The sequence below is a fragment of the Cervus elaphus genome, chromosome 14 (assembly GCF_910594005.1).
Source record: "Cervus elaphus chromosome 14, mCerEla1.1, whole genome shotgun sequence".
Taxonomy (NCBI): Eukaryota; Metazoa; Chordata; class Mammalia; order Artiodactyla; family Cervidae; genus Cervus; species Cervus elaphus.
Window position 1 is genome coordinate 48,771,694 of NC_057828.1, and position 15,429 is coordinate 48,787,122.

The 15,429-nt window shown below is 51.6% G+C and overlaps 1 protein-coding gene across 1 annotated transcript in view; it reads left to right on the plus strand.

Annotated features, from left to right (window-relative positions):
• DNAJC11 (DnaJ heat shock protein family (Hsp40) member C11) overlaps positions 1-15,429 on the plus strand; it is a 62,364-nt gene that overhangs the window by 45,566 nt on the left and 1,369 nt on the right. Inside the window, exons 5-15 of the mRNA XM_043923329.1 lie at positions 1,086-1,214; positions 2,127-2,249; positions 3,154-3,227; positions 6,274-6,463; positions 6,920-7,005; positions 7,333-7,449; positions 12,163-12,318; positions 13,408-13,477; positions 13,972-14,029; positions 14,159-14,301; positions 14,966-15,095. Coding sequence (XP_043779264.1) covers positions 1,086-1,214; positions 2,127-2,249; positions 3,154-3,227; positions 6,274-6,463; positions 6,920-7,005; positions 7,333-7,449; positions 12,163-12,318; positions 13,408-13,477; positions 13,972-14,029; positions 14,159-14,301; positions 14,966-15,095 — 1,276 coding nt within the window. The remainder of the gene's footprint in view (positions 1-1,085; positions 1,215-2,126; positions 2,250-3,153; positions 3,228-6,273; positions 6,464-6,919; positions 7,006-7,332; positions 7,450-12,162; positions 12,319-13,407; positions 13,478-13,971; positions 14,030-14,158; positions 14,302-14,965; positions 15,096-15,429) is intronic.

A 15,429-nucleotide genomic window follows, 5' to 3' on the forward strand; every position in this document is an offset into this window, starting at 1 on the left:
TTCACAAGTTCCCTTCCCCAGGAGAAAAACACATTCTCCTAAGCTTCTTTTGGGGTGATAGAAATGTTCTGTATAGTGATTTTGGAGGTGGTTTCACAAGTGTACACACCTGTCAAAACTCACGAAATTGCACACTTCAAACAGGAGCAGTTTATATTATATGTAAATTAAACCTCAATAAAGTTTTTTTCATGCACTGCAGAGAATTTAATGAAAATGTGTGTGGAGTCATGTCTTTATATGTTGGACTAAGGTAGCTGCCCATTTGAGGGACTTGCCTGGTGGTCCAGTAGTTAAGAATCCACCTGCAGTGCTGGGGGCATGGGTTCGAGCCCTGGTCAGGGAACTAAGACCCCGTGTGCTGTAGGGCAAGGAAGCCCACACACCATGACTGGAGAGCCTACACGCTGCAACAGAGATGCTTTGCGCCACAGCTGAGACCTGACAGGGCCAAATAAAGCACTTTTTTTTTTTTAAAAGTATCTGCTAATTTGAAAAGTCTTATGACAGTAAAAGAAAATAATAAATATTGATTTCCTGAGTAAAGAACATTTTTATCAGTCAGCAAAATTTTAGCTTGTTTCCTGAGAGAACAGGGGGTTCTGTTTCTCATAACTTGAGGCAGAATAATTTTTAAATCTCCCATTTGTATATAATTTGGTTTGCACTTCTCTGTCTTTGAAGGTATTTTTTTATGTTTTAAAGAAATTTAAGGTACTTTGTGACATATCAGTGTTTAGAATTTAATATTAAGAGTGTTTCTCCCATGTAGCTAGTTTCTGGCTGTTTTCTGCATTTGTGGATTAAATCCATAGATAAGCAATAGAGAGCCATGAGCAGGGCAGTTTCATTTCCTTTCCCACCACTTGTCCTCGGTAAGTCACTCGCCCACTTCACGCCTGGTTTTCTGACTCTAGAAGACGTTGGTGCTCGGCCACTGTTTGGTGTGAGCTGTGACATTCATGCTCTGTGGGTGAGTGGAGTTGTGAGTGCCCAGCGCATCCCACGGCTGCTGGAGTGTGTAGTATTGTCTTTCTTCCCACAAATCCCAGGCCTGGTGCTGACAGCTTGTTTTTCTACCACAGGGGACCATCAGCGTTGGCATCGATGCCACTGACCTTTTTGATCGCTATGAGGAGGAGTATGAGGATGTGTCCGGAAGTGGCTTTCCACAGATTGAAATTAACAAGATGCACATATCACAGTCCATTGAGGTAAAGTGCACAGACACGTCCCCCTGTGCAGGGGGCTTGGGTTAACGAGGTGCAGCACAGCACACAGCTGGAATGAAAGTCTGCTCAGGGTTTTCTCATCTTTATTCATGAAAGGATGCAGTTAGCCACTGGAAAAACGAATAGCTCCAGTCACAACCTTGTTTATCCTGCTTTCCTGACCCACATGTTAGCGGCATGAGTACGGGGTGGGGGGGTAGGGTGGCACTTAGCTTCAGGGTCTCGGGGCTCTCCAGCAGGTGGTGGAGAGCCACCACCACGCTCATGGTCTAGGAGAAGTGGGAGCCAAGGTCATGATGATTTTAGGAGCAAAACCAGATCTCTGGGAAATTCCAGGAATGGGTCTTAGTTTGAAGGCACATGCTCCTGTGTGCTGAGCCCTGGGGTCATCTCTCTGGCCAATGTTGGGACATAGCAGTGTTGGGCCATCTGCTGACGGTTACGGCAGGTCTCTGCCCCTTTCAGCTCATCCACTTCTGCTCAAGTGCATCAGCCTGGAACGTGAAGTCCCAACTCAGGGAAACTCTCCCCCTCCTGGGGCTTCCAGTCAGTCAGTGTGGTCGCAGGCAGGACTAGGGAGTCCTGGACGTCCCCATGGGTGATATCACCATGGAGCCTGATGCTGAGGGGACGCTGGAAACCAGCATCTAGCCCTACATTGCTCCTGGTTTTTTGGAATTTGCACGTTCAAGCTTTTGCAAAACCTGATCGTGGTGGCCAGGTGCCGTTCAGTGGCATAATGGGAGAGAGGTGCGGCAGGCCCACATCCTGCCCACTCAAGCCACAGACACACATGTGCTTCTGCCTCACACTCAGGGCGCGTTGGGCAGACTGCTGTCCTCGGCACTTCCGGTTACTTCAATTACTGTATTACTGGCTGATGTCATTTCCTAGGCACCCCTGACAGCTTCAGACACAGCCATCCTCTCTGGAAGCCTCTCAACCCAGAATGGGAATGGAGGGGGTTCCATTAACTTCGCACTCAGACGAGTCACTTCTGCAAAGGGCTGGGGAGAGGTAAGCACGCCAGCAGGGGGTCGGGTTGTCAGCCACAGAGCCCACCCTCAGAATGACCTCAGTGGCCACATCGGGTGTAACAGGGTGCAGCTGTCAAACTTGTATCAACTGACGGTCCCCACTAGAAACCTGTGTCTCACATCTGAGGGGCGGGCTGAGCCTGCCGGGCAGCTCACAGTCAGGACAGAGCAACAGGATTCCCCTGGAGCTTCCAGAAGTCTGGAAACTCAGCATCTCTGTTCCTTAAACAAGCCTGCAGGCCCTTCGCTTCTCCTGCACGATTCGGAAGGCGGGTCACCTCCGTCTCAGTGCGCTGGTTCGCTGCTCGGCAGTCATTAAACAGCCAGTTCTGCCAAGCAAATTGAGCTGCATCAAATTAACATTGAGGAGTTGCCTTGAAAGTCACCCAGACTACTAATGAGGCAGCCAGGATCGGCTGGACTTCATGGCTGTGAGAGCAGAGCCGCTGATGGGTTTCACGTCAGACCCCTGAGAGCCATCTCCAGTCACCTGTGAGACCTGCAGACGGGGAGGCAGAGCAGATGGGCCCGCACAGGAGCCAGCACTGCTCGGGTGGGGCCGCACCCGCTGGCAGAAGGCGGTGTGCGGATGGCCCCAGCTAGGGCGACGGGGACCAGGAGCCCACAGCGCTGTATGGGGAGGGGCTCCTTGAGGAGACTCACCTCACTGAAACCTTCCTCCTTTGGGTCTGTGCACATAGTCATCTCCCTTTGTCAAAAGTTAGAATGAGATAAAATTCTTCCTGCCCCTACTTTTAGAGGCCTGGCAAGGGCTGGTGGCTTTGAATTAAATGAAGAAATTAGAGCCAGAAGCGCTTCCTGAGACCTTGGTTACTGCTGTGAGGAAAAAACCATTAATTCTTTTTCCTTTTTTTTTTGAACAGTTAGAATTTGGAGCTGGGGATCTGCAGGGGCCTTTATTTGGCCTGAAGCTGTTCCGTAATCTCACACCAAGATGGTAAGTATATCGAGACAAATGCCCTTTGGTGGTCTTTGTGGATTTAGACCAGAGCCTGTGTCTTTTGCTTGTCAGGTCATCTGGAGTCACCTTCTCTGACCTGCACGGTCACTGCGGGCAGACCCTGCCACGCTGGCACGGGGTCCGGGCGGCGTGCTCGGTGCAGAGAGCACTGGATTGGGCAGTGGGGTGGGAGGGGTCTGCTCTCGTCCCAGTCCGGGGCCAGGCCCTCCATGGTCCTCAGGTTCCTGCTCTGTGGGGATGAGGCCCCTGCCTGGTCCCGTGGGCTGTGAGCACCATGATGTGACGCCCTGGAGGGAGTGCACGTTCACAGAGAAGGGGGCCCTGGTCTGAGTCTTTATGCACTAGTGGGTCATTTCTTTGTCGCAGAGAACCGTTTTGGATTTGGAGTGGGGCTTTACCAAGCAGTGAGGCAGTAAGTGAAGTAGCCTGTCTACCTGTCTCTCTGGTAGCTTTGTGTTACGCCAGAACATTAAACTGCCCCGACCCCAGCTTCATCTTTGCTTTTGCAGTGATGTTGCACCCCTAGCACTGTCCCCTGTAGGACACACAGGTGTCCTTATTCCCCATTAGGGGTACCTTTGTGAGCTCAGGTAGAAGAACTGGAAGGAGGATAAACAGCACGTTCATCTGGGGACTGAAATGCAGCTGAAGGAGTCCTGGAAAGGAGCACATGTCTGAAAAGAAAAGCAGGGCTTCCCTGGTGGCCCAGAGTTTGGGAATCTGACCACCAGTGCAGGGGACGGGTTCAGCCCCTGGTCCAGGAAGATCTCACATGCCATGGAGCAACTGAGCTCACAAGCCACAACTACTGAAGCCCATGCTGTAGAGACTGTGCTCCATGACAAGAGAAGCCACCACCGTGAGAAGCCTGCATACCACAACTCGAGAGTGTGCTAAGTCGCTTCAGTCATGTCCAACTCTTTGCAACCCTATGGACTGTAGCCTACCACGCTCTCCTGTCCATGGGATTCCCCAGACAAGAATACTGGAGTGGGTTGCCATGCCCTCCTCCAGGGGATCTTCCCAACCCAGGGATTGTAACATCTTTTTTAAAAAAGAATAGTATTTCATCCCCAGTCAGATGTTCATGTACGAGCCTACCCTCAGTTCCTGGTAAAGGCAAGTGTGCAGAGCCATGTGATGCACAGAGTGAGTGGTGTTGTGAGAGAGGGCTTGGCTTCTTGACAGATGGAGATGGAAGCTGGTGGAGATGAGCAGAGTCCCATGGAGAGATGAGCGGGACTTCCAGGCAGAGGGCGTGGGGTGAACCAGATGCCCTGGCTCGGGGACCCCCCCACCCCGCCATGGTTTCTCTGGCCTCTGCTCTGGGACCTGGACCCACTGGGTCTGGGACGGACACAGGGATTTAGGCTTTTAACCAGAACTTCCGGTGGGTGGTATGTATCCATATCAGTGTTGTCCTAACCTTGCTGCTTAGGATTGTCACCTCCCGTGCTGCAGCTTTTCCGTGTCTGGAATTGAATTTCATCATGGTGCCTGGTTTATCAGACTTGGGATCATGAAGATTTATAGAAAGAATACTAGCTAATTAATACTCTATCTGCTCTTATGGGTGCCCAAGTCCCACGGTCAAATTACTTCCAAGTCCAAACTGGTGACTGTTGGTGGGTGTGGAATCGGCCCAGAGCCTGGCAGGCAGCCTGTGGGATGTTCTCAGTCTCCCCGGGCAGTGCCTGCCTTACTGCTCTCTCCCCAGAGTTCATCTCTCTCTAGGACACGCTCTATAAGAACACAAAATCATATTACTTTGATTAAGCAGAGATCTCATTCTTTATGTTTTGATTTTTTTTAAATGTTGCTGCCTGACATCTCAGGGTGACTTTTATCTGTCCTCTATCTGCTTGCCCCCCCCGACTCCAAATCCCACTGTGGCCAAAGTAGAATAATGGAACCTGTGTCTGGTGTGGCTGGAGTGTCAGATAAATGAGGGCAGGCTTGGGTTGGGGGCCCTATGGAGAGCAAGGGGTTGGTCTTGGTCTCATTCGTCTGGTCTTGGGAAGAGTTTTGTGTGCACAGGTGCAAATGTCATTAGTTACTGCATGTATTATTATTTTAGTGGCAAAAGTGAGACACAGATACCCAGAGGAAAGTGAAAGTGAAAGTCTTAGTGACTCAGTTGTGTCCATCTCTTTGCACCCCCATAGACTATAACCTGCCAGGCTCCTCCATACATGGGATTCTCCAGGCAATAATACTGGAGTAGGTTGCCATTTCCTTCTCCAGGGGATCTTTCTGACCCAGGGATCGAACCCAGGTCTCCTGCGTTGCAGGCAGACTCGACTGTCTGAGCCAGTGGGGAAGAGCTTAGGAAGGAGAAAAACTAAACAGGCATCCATCTAGTGAGGGCTGCTCACTGGAGACCAGCTGTTTGCTCATCTTCTAGTAAAGTTCTGTGAATCCCTTTGTTACTGAAATGAAATACCCCTGTTTAACCAGAAGGTGGGGCTGACTCCCTTGGAAACAGAACTTCACAGGCCTGGCAGAGGGACAGTTTTCTAGCTTTTCAAGCAGCTTCAGTCAGTACTTTGTGGCTGTGGGTGCTCTTCAGCCTCACACGGTGGCTTTGGAAACTACACTGATGCCTGCCCACCGCCCCCCCAGAAAAATGATTCCATTGGTCTGGGGCGGGCTCTGGGTGAGAGGCACTTAGACATGGCCTCACGTTAGCACTGCTTGACCTGCTTTTCCATGCCGAGTCTATAAGTCAGCACACCTGGGGTGGGAGCCTGCAGGTGGTTCTAACTTGCAGCAGAATTTGACCTGCTGGTTTAGGAACGCAGACACACAGGTGCCTCTGCAGTTGTGGCTGCAGTTGGAATGGGATGGGGTGGGGGGATAAGTGGACTGAGTCCCCAGATCACCCTCCTGCCCCCTTGCTGGGAGCTACCTGGGAAGCTGTGGGAGTGATGGTGAGCAGGGTGGGGACTGGCGGAGAGGACACAGCCAAGCCTGGCAGCAAGCCCAGTGTCATCCAGGGCCCTTTCTCTGTGTATCCCCCCAGCTTTGTGACGACACACTGTGCCCTGCAGTTTTCGTCCCGCGGCATCCGGCCGGGCCTCACCACCGTCCTGGCCCGGAACCTGGACAAGAATACGGTGGGCTACCTGCAGTGGCGCTGGGGCGTCCAGTCAGCCATGAACACCAGCATCGTCAGGGACACCAAGACCAGCCACTTCACCGTGGCCCTGCAGGTGAGGACAGCTCGAGGGACCCTCCTCCTGTCCCTTGCCCCCCACCCCCAAGTCTGTTGCCTGCAGGGCCAAAGGCAGGTTCTATCCATCCACCCTCAGGAGCTGAAACAGGGTTGTGCTCAGGTTCCAGGGGAGCTGTGTTCCACCCGTCATAAAGTGAGTCTTTTCTGCTGAAGGCCACAGGATCAGGGTCGGGGTGCTGTGGTGGCCGAGCAGGAGCTCGAGGCAGCTGCTGCCCTGTGAGAATGTGTGCTCGGGTGCAAGAGTTTTTATTTTTCCTGAGAAGTCAGAAGACTGGGTTTTTAAGTGAAATCTCCCAGTTTGTAAAGATTAGCTCCAGGTGGATTTTTATACACCCTGTGGGACAAGCCCCCTGCCCCAGACAGTGCTCGGCCGCCGGGTGGGGTAACCCCCTTGGCTCAGTCTCAGCTGCCTTTTCTCTCTTCACCTCCCCAGCTTGGAATCCCTCACTCCTTCGCACTCATCAGCTATCAGCACAAATTCCAGGATGACGACCAGACGCGAGTGAAGGGGTCCCTGAAGTGAGTGCTGGCCGGGCCGACGCAGGAGTCCACCTGGTCTGTGCCGTCGGGCACCTGCTAGGGTTAATCCGCATCTCCCTTGTGAGGCTGAGGGACTTGCTACCCTGCCATCCCACCCTGAGGAGCTCGGCGTCTGATGTCAGACTCCTCTCCGGTCATTGACCAGGGGTTTCCATCCTGAACGTCCTCCCCGCGGGTGGTGGGAGGGCGAGGGAGTTGGGGATGGGGGCCTGGCCTCCGTCCTGGGTGACGGCTGCCAGTGGTGATAGGGCTGATGGGGGAGCAGGAGCAAGGGACCTGGCTGGCTCACTGGTCTGCTCCCTGCAGGGCCGGCTTCTTCGGGACGGTGGTGGAGTACGGAGCAGAGAGGAAGATCTCCAGGCACAGCGTCCTCGGGGCGGCTGTCAGCGTTGGAGTCCCGCAGGGAGTTTCCCTCAAAATCAAGTAGGTTGGACTCGGGTCCTTCTGGCCAAGGGTTGTCTCGCACCTGGTAACTCACCTGAGCTTCACCTGCGTTAAGAAAGAAAGAGCCTTTGTGTAGAATTCCGTTAGAGACGCGCTTGCTTCTGTATGGGGTGTGTCAGCAAACGTCAAGTCCAGAAGCCCAACATTCAATCAGTAAGGCCAAGTCTCTGCTTCAGAGAACTTCCTGTGCCCACCTGTCCCTACTTCCCTCCCCTTCCCTGAAATGCCCTGGGGCGGCCCCGCACATCCGCTCACCCACACGCCACACAGCTCACAGTGTGGCGTGTACCTCGTGGTCCGCAGGGCAGGCAGCTTCGGGCTTTCTGCGCCAGATCCTCCCACCTCAGTGGCCTGGCTGGTCGCTTCTAAACAGGCCTCGCTCTCAGACCCTTGGCTGTCAAGGCACCCCACAGTGGTCTGCTCCGACCTCCTGGCTTCACCACTGTTGGGTGTTGGGCTCTGTGATGCTCACACAGCGCTCAGGGTTCCAGCTCCAGCCCTTGCATCCCTCATCCTTCCCCACACCGCGGGGACCTCGCAGCGTCACAAATGTCGCACCTCCACTCCCATGCTCCCCCACCCTCGGTCACGTGCGCCCTTCACGGCCTGCTGGGCCTGGAGTCCACCCCCTCTCAGCACCTCAAGCCCCGTTCTTCTGCCGGTTCTGGCCAAAAACCCGGGAGCGGGTCTCCCAGCTTAGCTTAGTCTCCCAGCGAGTCTCCCAGCTTAGCATCCTCTCTCCTCAGAAAGCACATCCTCAGTCTGACCGTTTCTCACAATGTCTGCGGCCACTATCTCCAGTCTGAATTACTGCTCGTGTCCTCCTGACTAGTCTCCTCCCTTGGGACGCTGCTCTCCCAATGTCTCACAGCCTTCTGCTTAAGGCCCTTAGGGACTCCCTCAATTCGGGGCAAATCGGCCCCCTCAGAGCTTGCAGGATCTAGCCCCTCACTGTCCTCTCTGCCCCCCACCCGAGCCCATTCACTCCCCTCTGGCCTCCAGGCTGCTTCGGGAGCACACCAAGCCCACTCCTGCTTCTAGGCTTGGCACCTGCTGCTCCCCAGTCCCCAGGGAGCCTCACGGCTGATTTCTTCAGTTCCCTCAGGTCTCTGCTCACGTGTCACCTGATTGCCAAAACCGTCTCTCGTCACCCTGTTAAAACTGGTGGCCCTCACCTTGCCCCGAGCCGTCCACTTCCCCTTTGCCCGGTTCTTATTCTCCATTGTACCTTCTCCGTCGGACAAACCATCCATCCCTCGCCACCCCTCATTCAGAGCGCCGTAACTCAGTCCATTTTATCTATTCTCTGTGCTCCTGCCGCCAAGGACACAGCCTTGCACTGAGGAGGGACTCTGTGAGCGCGTGAGTGAGAGGAAGCAGATCACAGCTCAGCCATGGAGCTGAGGTCAAGGCAGGTCCCCATGGCCACAGCTGGCGTCAGGCACTTCTCTAAGCTGAGACTTGAAGATGCCTGAGATTTAATGAAGAACACGGAACCAGCAGATTTCTGCATCCCAGTCCCTTCTCCCCCCCCCACCTCCCACATCGGGACCTCCAGCGAGGCTCTGTCCTCTGTTGTAAATGCTCCTCCCCGGCAGAAGTCACGTTACACAGTCTGAACTGAATTCCTTTCCCAAGAACGCCGGCCTTCATCTTTGTCCGTAGGCTGCATTGTCCGAGTTATACTGGTATGTAAACCATGGTTTTCCCAGAAGGCACTTCAGTTCAGCAATAGCAGCTGCTCTTTGCTAACTTATATTTTATTTATTTGACAAATCACACTAATCTTTGAATGTTAAACCAACCTTACATTCCTGAGGCAAATTCCTCTGGATCATGACATGTGATACTTTATATACATTGCTTGATTTGCTGGTGTCTTACTAAGAATTTTTGAATCTTTGTTTTTAAGGGATGCCAGTTATAATTGTCTTTTTATTATGTATTTATCAGGTTTTGGACCAAGTTATGCCAGCCTGTTAAAATGAGTTAGGAATTATGCTTTCCTCTGTTTTCTGAAAGAATTTGTATAAGAATGGTTTTGGTTGTTTTTTTTCCCTTAGTTTCATAGACTTTAGCAGTGAAATCAACCAAGCCTGAGTTTTCATTATAGGAAGGTGTTTGATAGTGAATTCAATTTCTTTCATAAATACAGGGCTTCTCCAATTTTCTGGTTCATCCCTTTTTTTCCTCCCTTCCAGTTTTATTGAGATATAATTGACCAAACAGTGCTTTATAAGTTTAAGGTGTATGGCATAATGATTTGACTTACATACATCATGAAACGATTATTACAGCACATTTAGTGAACATTCACCATCTCATGTAGATACAAAATTAAAGAAATAGAAAAAAAAATTTTTTTGTTTTCCCTTGTGATGAGACCTCTCAGAATTTACCCGCTGTGTTTCATCTTGTTTTTTACATGTAAGCACCATCACAGGTAGGGTGTAGAGGACATCTCCTTCGTTCCCTATATTTTTGCCTTTTTTCAGGATGCCACATAATTGGAGTCATCCAAGGTGAAGCCTTTGCTTCTTTCAGGAGCATCATGCATTTGAAATAATCCACACTGTTGCAGGCATCAGCGGTGTGGTCCTCCTCATTGCTGTTGGGTGCTGCATGGTGTAGATGTGCCACGGTTTATTTGTTGTGTAAATACTTCAGTTGTTTCCAACTTCAGGAAGTTAGAAATTAAGGCAGTACAGACATTCATATTCAAGTTTTGTGTGAACACAAGTTCTCATTTCTCATGGGTAAATACCCTGGTGATCTGAGTCATGTGGGAGGCTGTGTTTAACTTCATAAGAGAGTCCCAAGCCATTTTCTAAAGCAGTGGTCTCATCTTCTTTTCCCACCAGCAGCTCTGAGAGTTCTAGTTGTTCCACATCCTTCCCAACCCTTGGGAGGGTCTTTTTTTTTTTTGATTCCACCTGTTTTAGCAGGTGTTGTAGGTGTGTCCCATTGTGGTCCTCTTGATTCTCATTTACCTCCTGTCTGAGATGTTGACTGGCTTTTCAGGTGCTTATTTGACATCCTTTTTATTTTTTTTTTTTAAGTGAAGTCTCTATCAATATCTTCTGTCTGTTTCATTATTGGGTTGTTGGAGTTCTCATTTTAGTGTTGAGCATTCTTCATCATTTCTGGAGTTGCTTTCGTTACTGAAGGGTCTTGTCACTGGGTATAGAATTCAGGGTTGATGGAGTTTTCTCTCATTGTTCTCACAGTGTTCTGCTCTATTCTGGCTCCTTTGTTTCTGACAAGTCATTGTCCTTTTGAACTGTTATACTCTAATGTCTCCTTTGTTTATTCCCCACCCCACACCCCCCAGGTTACTCAACTTTTTTTACTTTTGTTTCTCAGCACTTGAGTGTAACTACAGCTGATTTTGTTCTATGTCTACTGCTTGGGGTTTGCTAAATTTCTTGCTTCTATAAATTTATGTATTTATTTCTGTAGAATTATTAAATTTACAACTTTTAGGCCATTAATTCATTAAATGTTAAATATGTAATATACTTCTTCCCAGCTGCAGTGTTGCCCCAGACTCTGAGCTCTGATTCTTCAGTCCAGTAGGAGTGCATATTTCTTTGCAGTTTTAATCCTCCTTTCCTCTCTGGGGCCCTAATTACTTCTGTGCTAAACCTCTGGTTTCTGAGGCTCTGTGCATTTGTCTTCAATCCTTTTTCTCTTTGTTCTTCACATTGGATCATTTCTGCTAAATTCTCTTACTCTTCTCTCATCTCCAATCTGATGTTAAACCATCAGTGAATATGTTATGTCTTTGAGCAGAGTTTAAATAGTTGCTCTAAAATCCTTATCTGCTGGCTCCAGCATCTGAGATCGCTCTTTATTATCTTTCTCTCATTGTATCTGGGTATGTAGCATAGATAGTTGGTATTGTATTCTAGATACTGTGAACAATACATTGCAGAAATTCTATTTTGTGTTTTTGTTTTTTAAGTGTTAATTTTTGTTTCCTTTTAGAACTTGGGTGAAGTCTGGCTGCAAACTTGGACTTACCCATGTGGCAACAGTCAAAACACAGCACCAGGCACCCGTTGGGGATCTCTGGCACTCTGAGAACTTGGGGCTCCCCACCTGTGACTTCCCTTTGGGGGGGTCCCCTCTTCCCAGATGCGATGGTTGCCCCAGACTCTGAACTCTAATTCTTTAATAGGATTGCAGATTTCTTTGCAGTGTTAATCATCCATTGTGGTATAAACTGAGAATTGCCTTCAGGCTAAAGGCTGTTTTTTTTTTTTTAAAAAGTCCAGAAGCTTACCAGTGCCATTTGGTGCTTCTGCCCTTGGTTGTTGTCTGGTCCCTGAGGATGTGGGTCACACTGGTCCAGAGTTCACAGTTGATATCTGTGGGGTGACTGGGCCTGTCGGAACCACTCAGCCGTCCCTGAGAGCTGACCTGGAGGAGTGGCCACTCCTGCCTCCTTGGGCCATGTTTGCTCTGCTTAGGTGTGAGTCTGCTGCTTGCGGTCAGCAGGTATCGAGACCTTTCTTCTGTCAGACCTAGGGGCCCACTCGGGGGAGTGGGCCGTGAAGCGTGCAGACTGGGTTCTGCCTCCCCAGGTCCTGTGTGTCAAGAGGTTCTATCCTGGGTCTGGGACGCCCTCGCCCCCGCACCCTTTCCCTGGGAACCTGACTCAGTGGGTACTCGGCTTTGTTCTCTTCTCAGGTTAAATAGGGCCAGTCAGACCTACTTCTTCCCCGTTCACCTGACAGACCAGCTGCTGCCCAGTGCCGTCTTCTATGCCACCGTGGGGCCGCTCGTGCTGTACTTCGCCCTGCACCGCCTGGTCATCAGACCCTACCTCAGGGCTCAGAAGGAGAAGTGAGTTCTCAGCACGGGCGGTAGGGGCCCAACCGCCCTGTGCGCAGCTTCCCCATCTGTGACATGGAGAGGGTAGCACCCACCCCACAGGGCTGTGAGGGAAACCACCTGCGTTAATACGTGTAAAGTGCTCACTGCGGTGCCTGGTCATGTCAAGCCCTCAGTGATTATTAACTAGTTGTTATCAGTAGTAGTAGTACTACTCTTGGCAACACTTGGGTTAACTTCTGTCTACCCACATTTCCTACTTTGAGAAAGAATTAGAGTTAGTTTACCAAATTGTTGGGACTGTAAGCCATGACCACAGAAATGAGAAGTCTTCCTTTTTCTCATTCTAACCATTTCTTTGCCTGGCACTGAATTCAAAGATACAAGGCTCTGCGTTCCTACAAACAAGGCCCATGTTAACTACAGTCTTGGAAGTCATCTAGATGGAATTTATTTTGCAGTTTCTTAGAGATGATCCATTAGCACAGCATTAAACCCAAGAGGAGGTTTAACTTCATTACTTTACAATGATCTCATTTAATAGATCACTGAACTTAGAGAGTCAGGGAGAGAGGAGCCCAAGGAAGGCTCTTGGGGCCCCTCCAGCCTCTGATTCATTCAAGTTTGGGGTCCTAATTCCTCAGCAGACTGAAGGCTTGGAGCAGAGGATGTGCTGGGCCAAGGCTGCCAGGACACGTGTGTGCTGCCCAGGTCCCCGTGCTTTGCTGGGAGGGAAATACATGTATTTCATTGCATGTAGTATGTGTTGTCCCTGCCGAGGGTGTCCTGTGGTAATGCCTGGTTGGGGGCATCTCCTGAGATTCTCACCCTCTCCCCCTTTGCTGAGATTACTGCCGCGAGTCCTCCTCCTCCCACTGAGGTTGGGGAGAGCCATCTGGGGACCGCAGGACAGCTGTGCAGGCCTGGGACAAACAGATTTGCTTGAACTTGTCTTGGAAATAGTGTTTAAAGTTCTAGAACTGGGAACGCAGTAAGATTTACAGGCTGTCTGCAGGGCGCAGGTCCAGCCCGGAGCACTGTGTCCTCCCGTGCTGGTAACCCCACGTTCCTCACACGTGGCTTGTGTTTTCCTCGCCTCAGGGAACTGGAGAAGCAAAGGGAAAGCACAGCCACTGACATCCTGCAGAAGAAACAGGAGGCAGAAGCTGCGGTGAGTGCGGCGTCACCGGCTCCCTCCCAGGCCTCTGCCCTGCGAGGACCTGAGTGTGGACCTGCCCGTCGTGCCGGGCACAGACTGCATGCATGTTCCTATCCTTTCTTGTCCACGTTTCTTAGACTGGGGCTGTGGGGGGCATGCTCCACACCCTGCAGTGGTCTCAGGGGCGTGGGTCTCGGGCTTTTCTTCCCTGACAACCTCCCTAGTCATCTAGTCTTTACGTTACTGCCTGTGGGATGCAGCGCTGGGAGCGTCTGTCTGTGCCCTGAAGAGTCGACCCTGTTACCCTGCTAAGACATAACCAGGTTTTGTTAAAAAGTGGTGGGTGTTGTCCTCTTTCTTCCCTGTGAGTGAACTGTTTTTCCAGGACTGTGATAGCAGCGATGTCCAGAGAAATGGATAAGCAGGATCGATAGGCGCCAGGCATATGGCCCTGGCTCTGATGGAGCCTAGGGAGGCCCTGATAGTAGCGTCCTTGTCCTTTGCAGGTTCGATTGATGCAGGAATCTGTCCGAAGAATAATCGAGGCTGAAGAGTCCAGAATGGGTGAGCAGGCCTGGCCTCTCTGAGGATGGGGTGGGTGCTGGGGTCCCGCAGAGGCACATGGCTGCTGCAGCCAGGCTGCACGGGGGTGGCCTGCCAAGGCTGCCCTGCCCTGACCAGGCCTGTTCTCAGGGCTCATCATCGTCAACGCCTGGTACGGGAAATTTGTCAACGACAAGAGCAAGAAGAGCGAGAAAGTGAAGGTGATTGATGTGACCGTGCCCCTGCAGTGTCTGGTGAAGGATTCCAAGCTCATCCTCACTGAGGCCTCCAAGGTGGGCGCTTGGGGCAGATGGGAGGGTTATCTGGGGAAGAGGGACCCTCCAGAGAGCCATGTCACTGCTGTGGAACCCGTCGTACTGCTGCGTCCCCTGTGCAGGGTGCGGCCCAGGATCCAGGTTACAGCCACACTGGAGCAGTTGACTTCATCCAGCCAGCCAGCCACTCACCTGTCCATCCATTCATTTGTCCATCTGTCCATTCATTCATTGCCAACTGTCTCTTGAGCGCCTACTGTGTGCCAGTTACAGCAGCAAACAGAATATACCTCCTGCCTTTGGGAGCTCACACTCTGTGCCTTGCCTGGTTCCAGAAGGAGGAGTCCGCCTGTAGCACACAGGAGGCTCAGGGGGTAGCCAGGGTATGTGCCAGAGGTGAATTAAAGCACAGAGGAGCTCAGGCAGAGAGCCCTGGTCCCTGCATGGGTTCCTGGTCTCGCATCCTTGGCAGGGCTTCCTTGAAGATGGAGGGTGTTTTAGTGTGGCAGCGGGGCAAGTCTAGGACTAAGTAAGCAACTTGTTAAAATCCTGTTTCCTGTACTCAGGCTCCAAGGTTTGCGTCCTTCGTGGGCAGTGTCCACACTGCCCCTCCAGGCAGGTACAGACGGCAGTGCCACTGGGCTTCAGACGCCCATCTCCACTGAGAATCTGTCTGTTGCAGGCTGGGCTGCCCGGCTTCTATGACCCGTGTGTGGGTGAAGAGAAGAACCTGAAAGTGCTTTACCAGTTCCGTGGGGTCCTACATCAGGTGATGGCACTCGACAGCGAGGCACTCAGGATACCAAAGCAGTGTGAGTAGCTGCCCCCGGCTGTCACCTGTCCTTGCCCAGAGACGGGCCCAGGGACCTCAGTGGGGGGGCGACAACCGCCTTCCTTCCATCTTTGGCCAGGGAGCCATAGGCTTGAGCATCATGACCTACACAGACCTGGGAAATGACACCCTGAGAGAGGGGTCAGCCCTTTCCCAGGTGGAATTAGTGAGCTCTTGGAAACTGCAGCCGGGGTGACTATGTATGAGGCAGACCCAGCGGCTCTGTGTTCAAGAACATGGTGATTTTTGGCAGCTCATCCTCCGCCCGGCTGCAGGCCAGGCAGCCTCTGGCCGGGCCCTGGTTGATCCCGGCT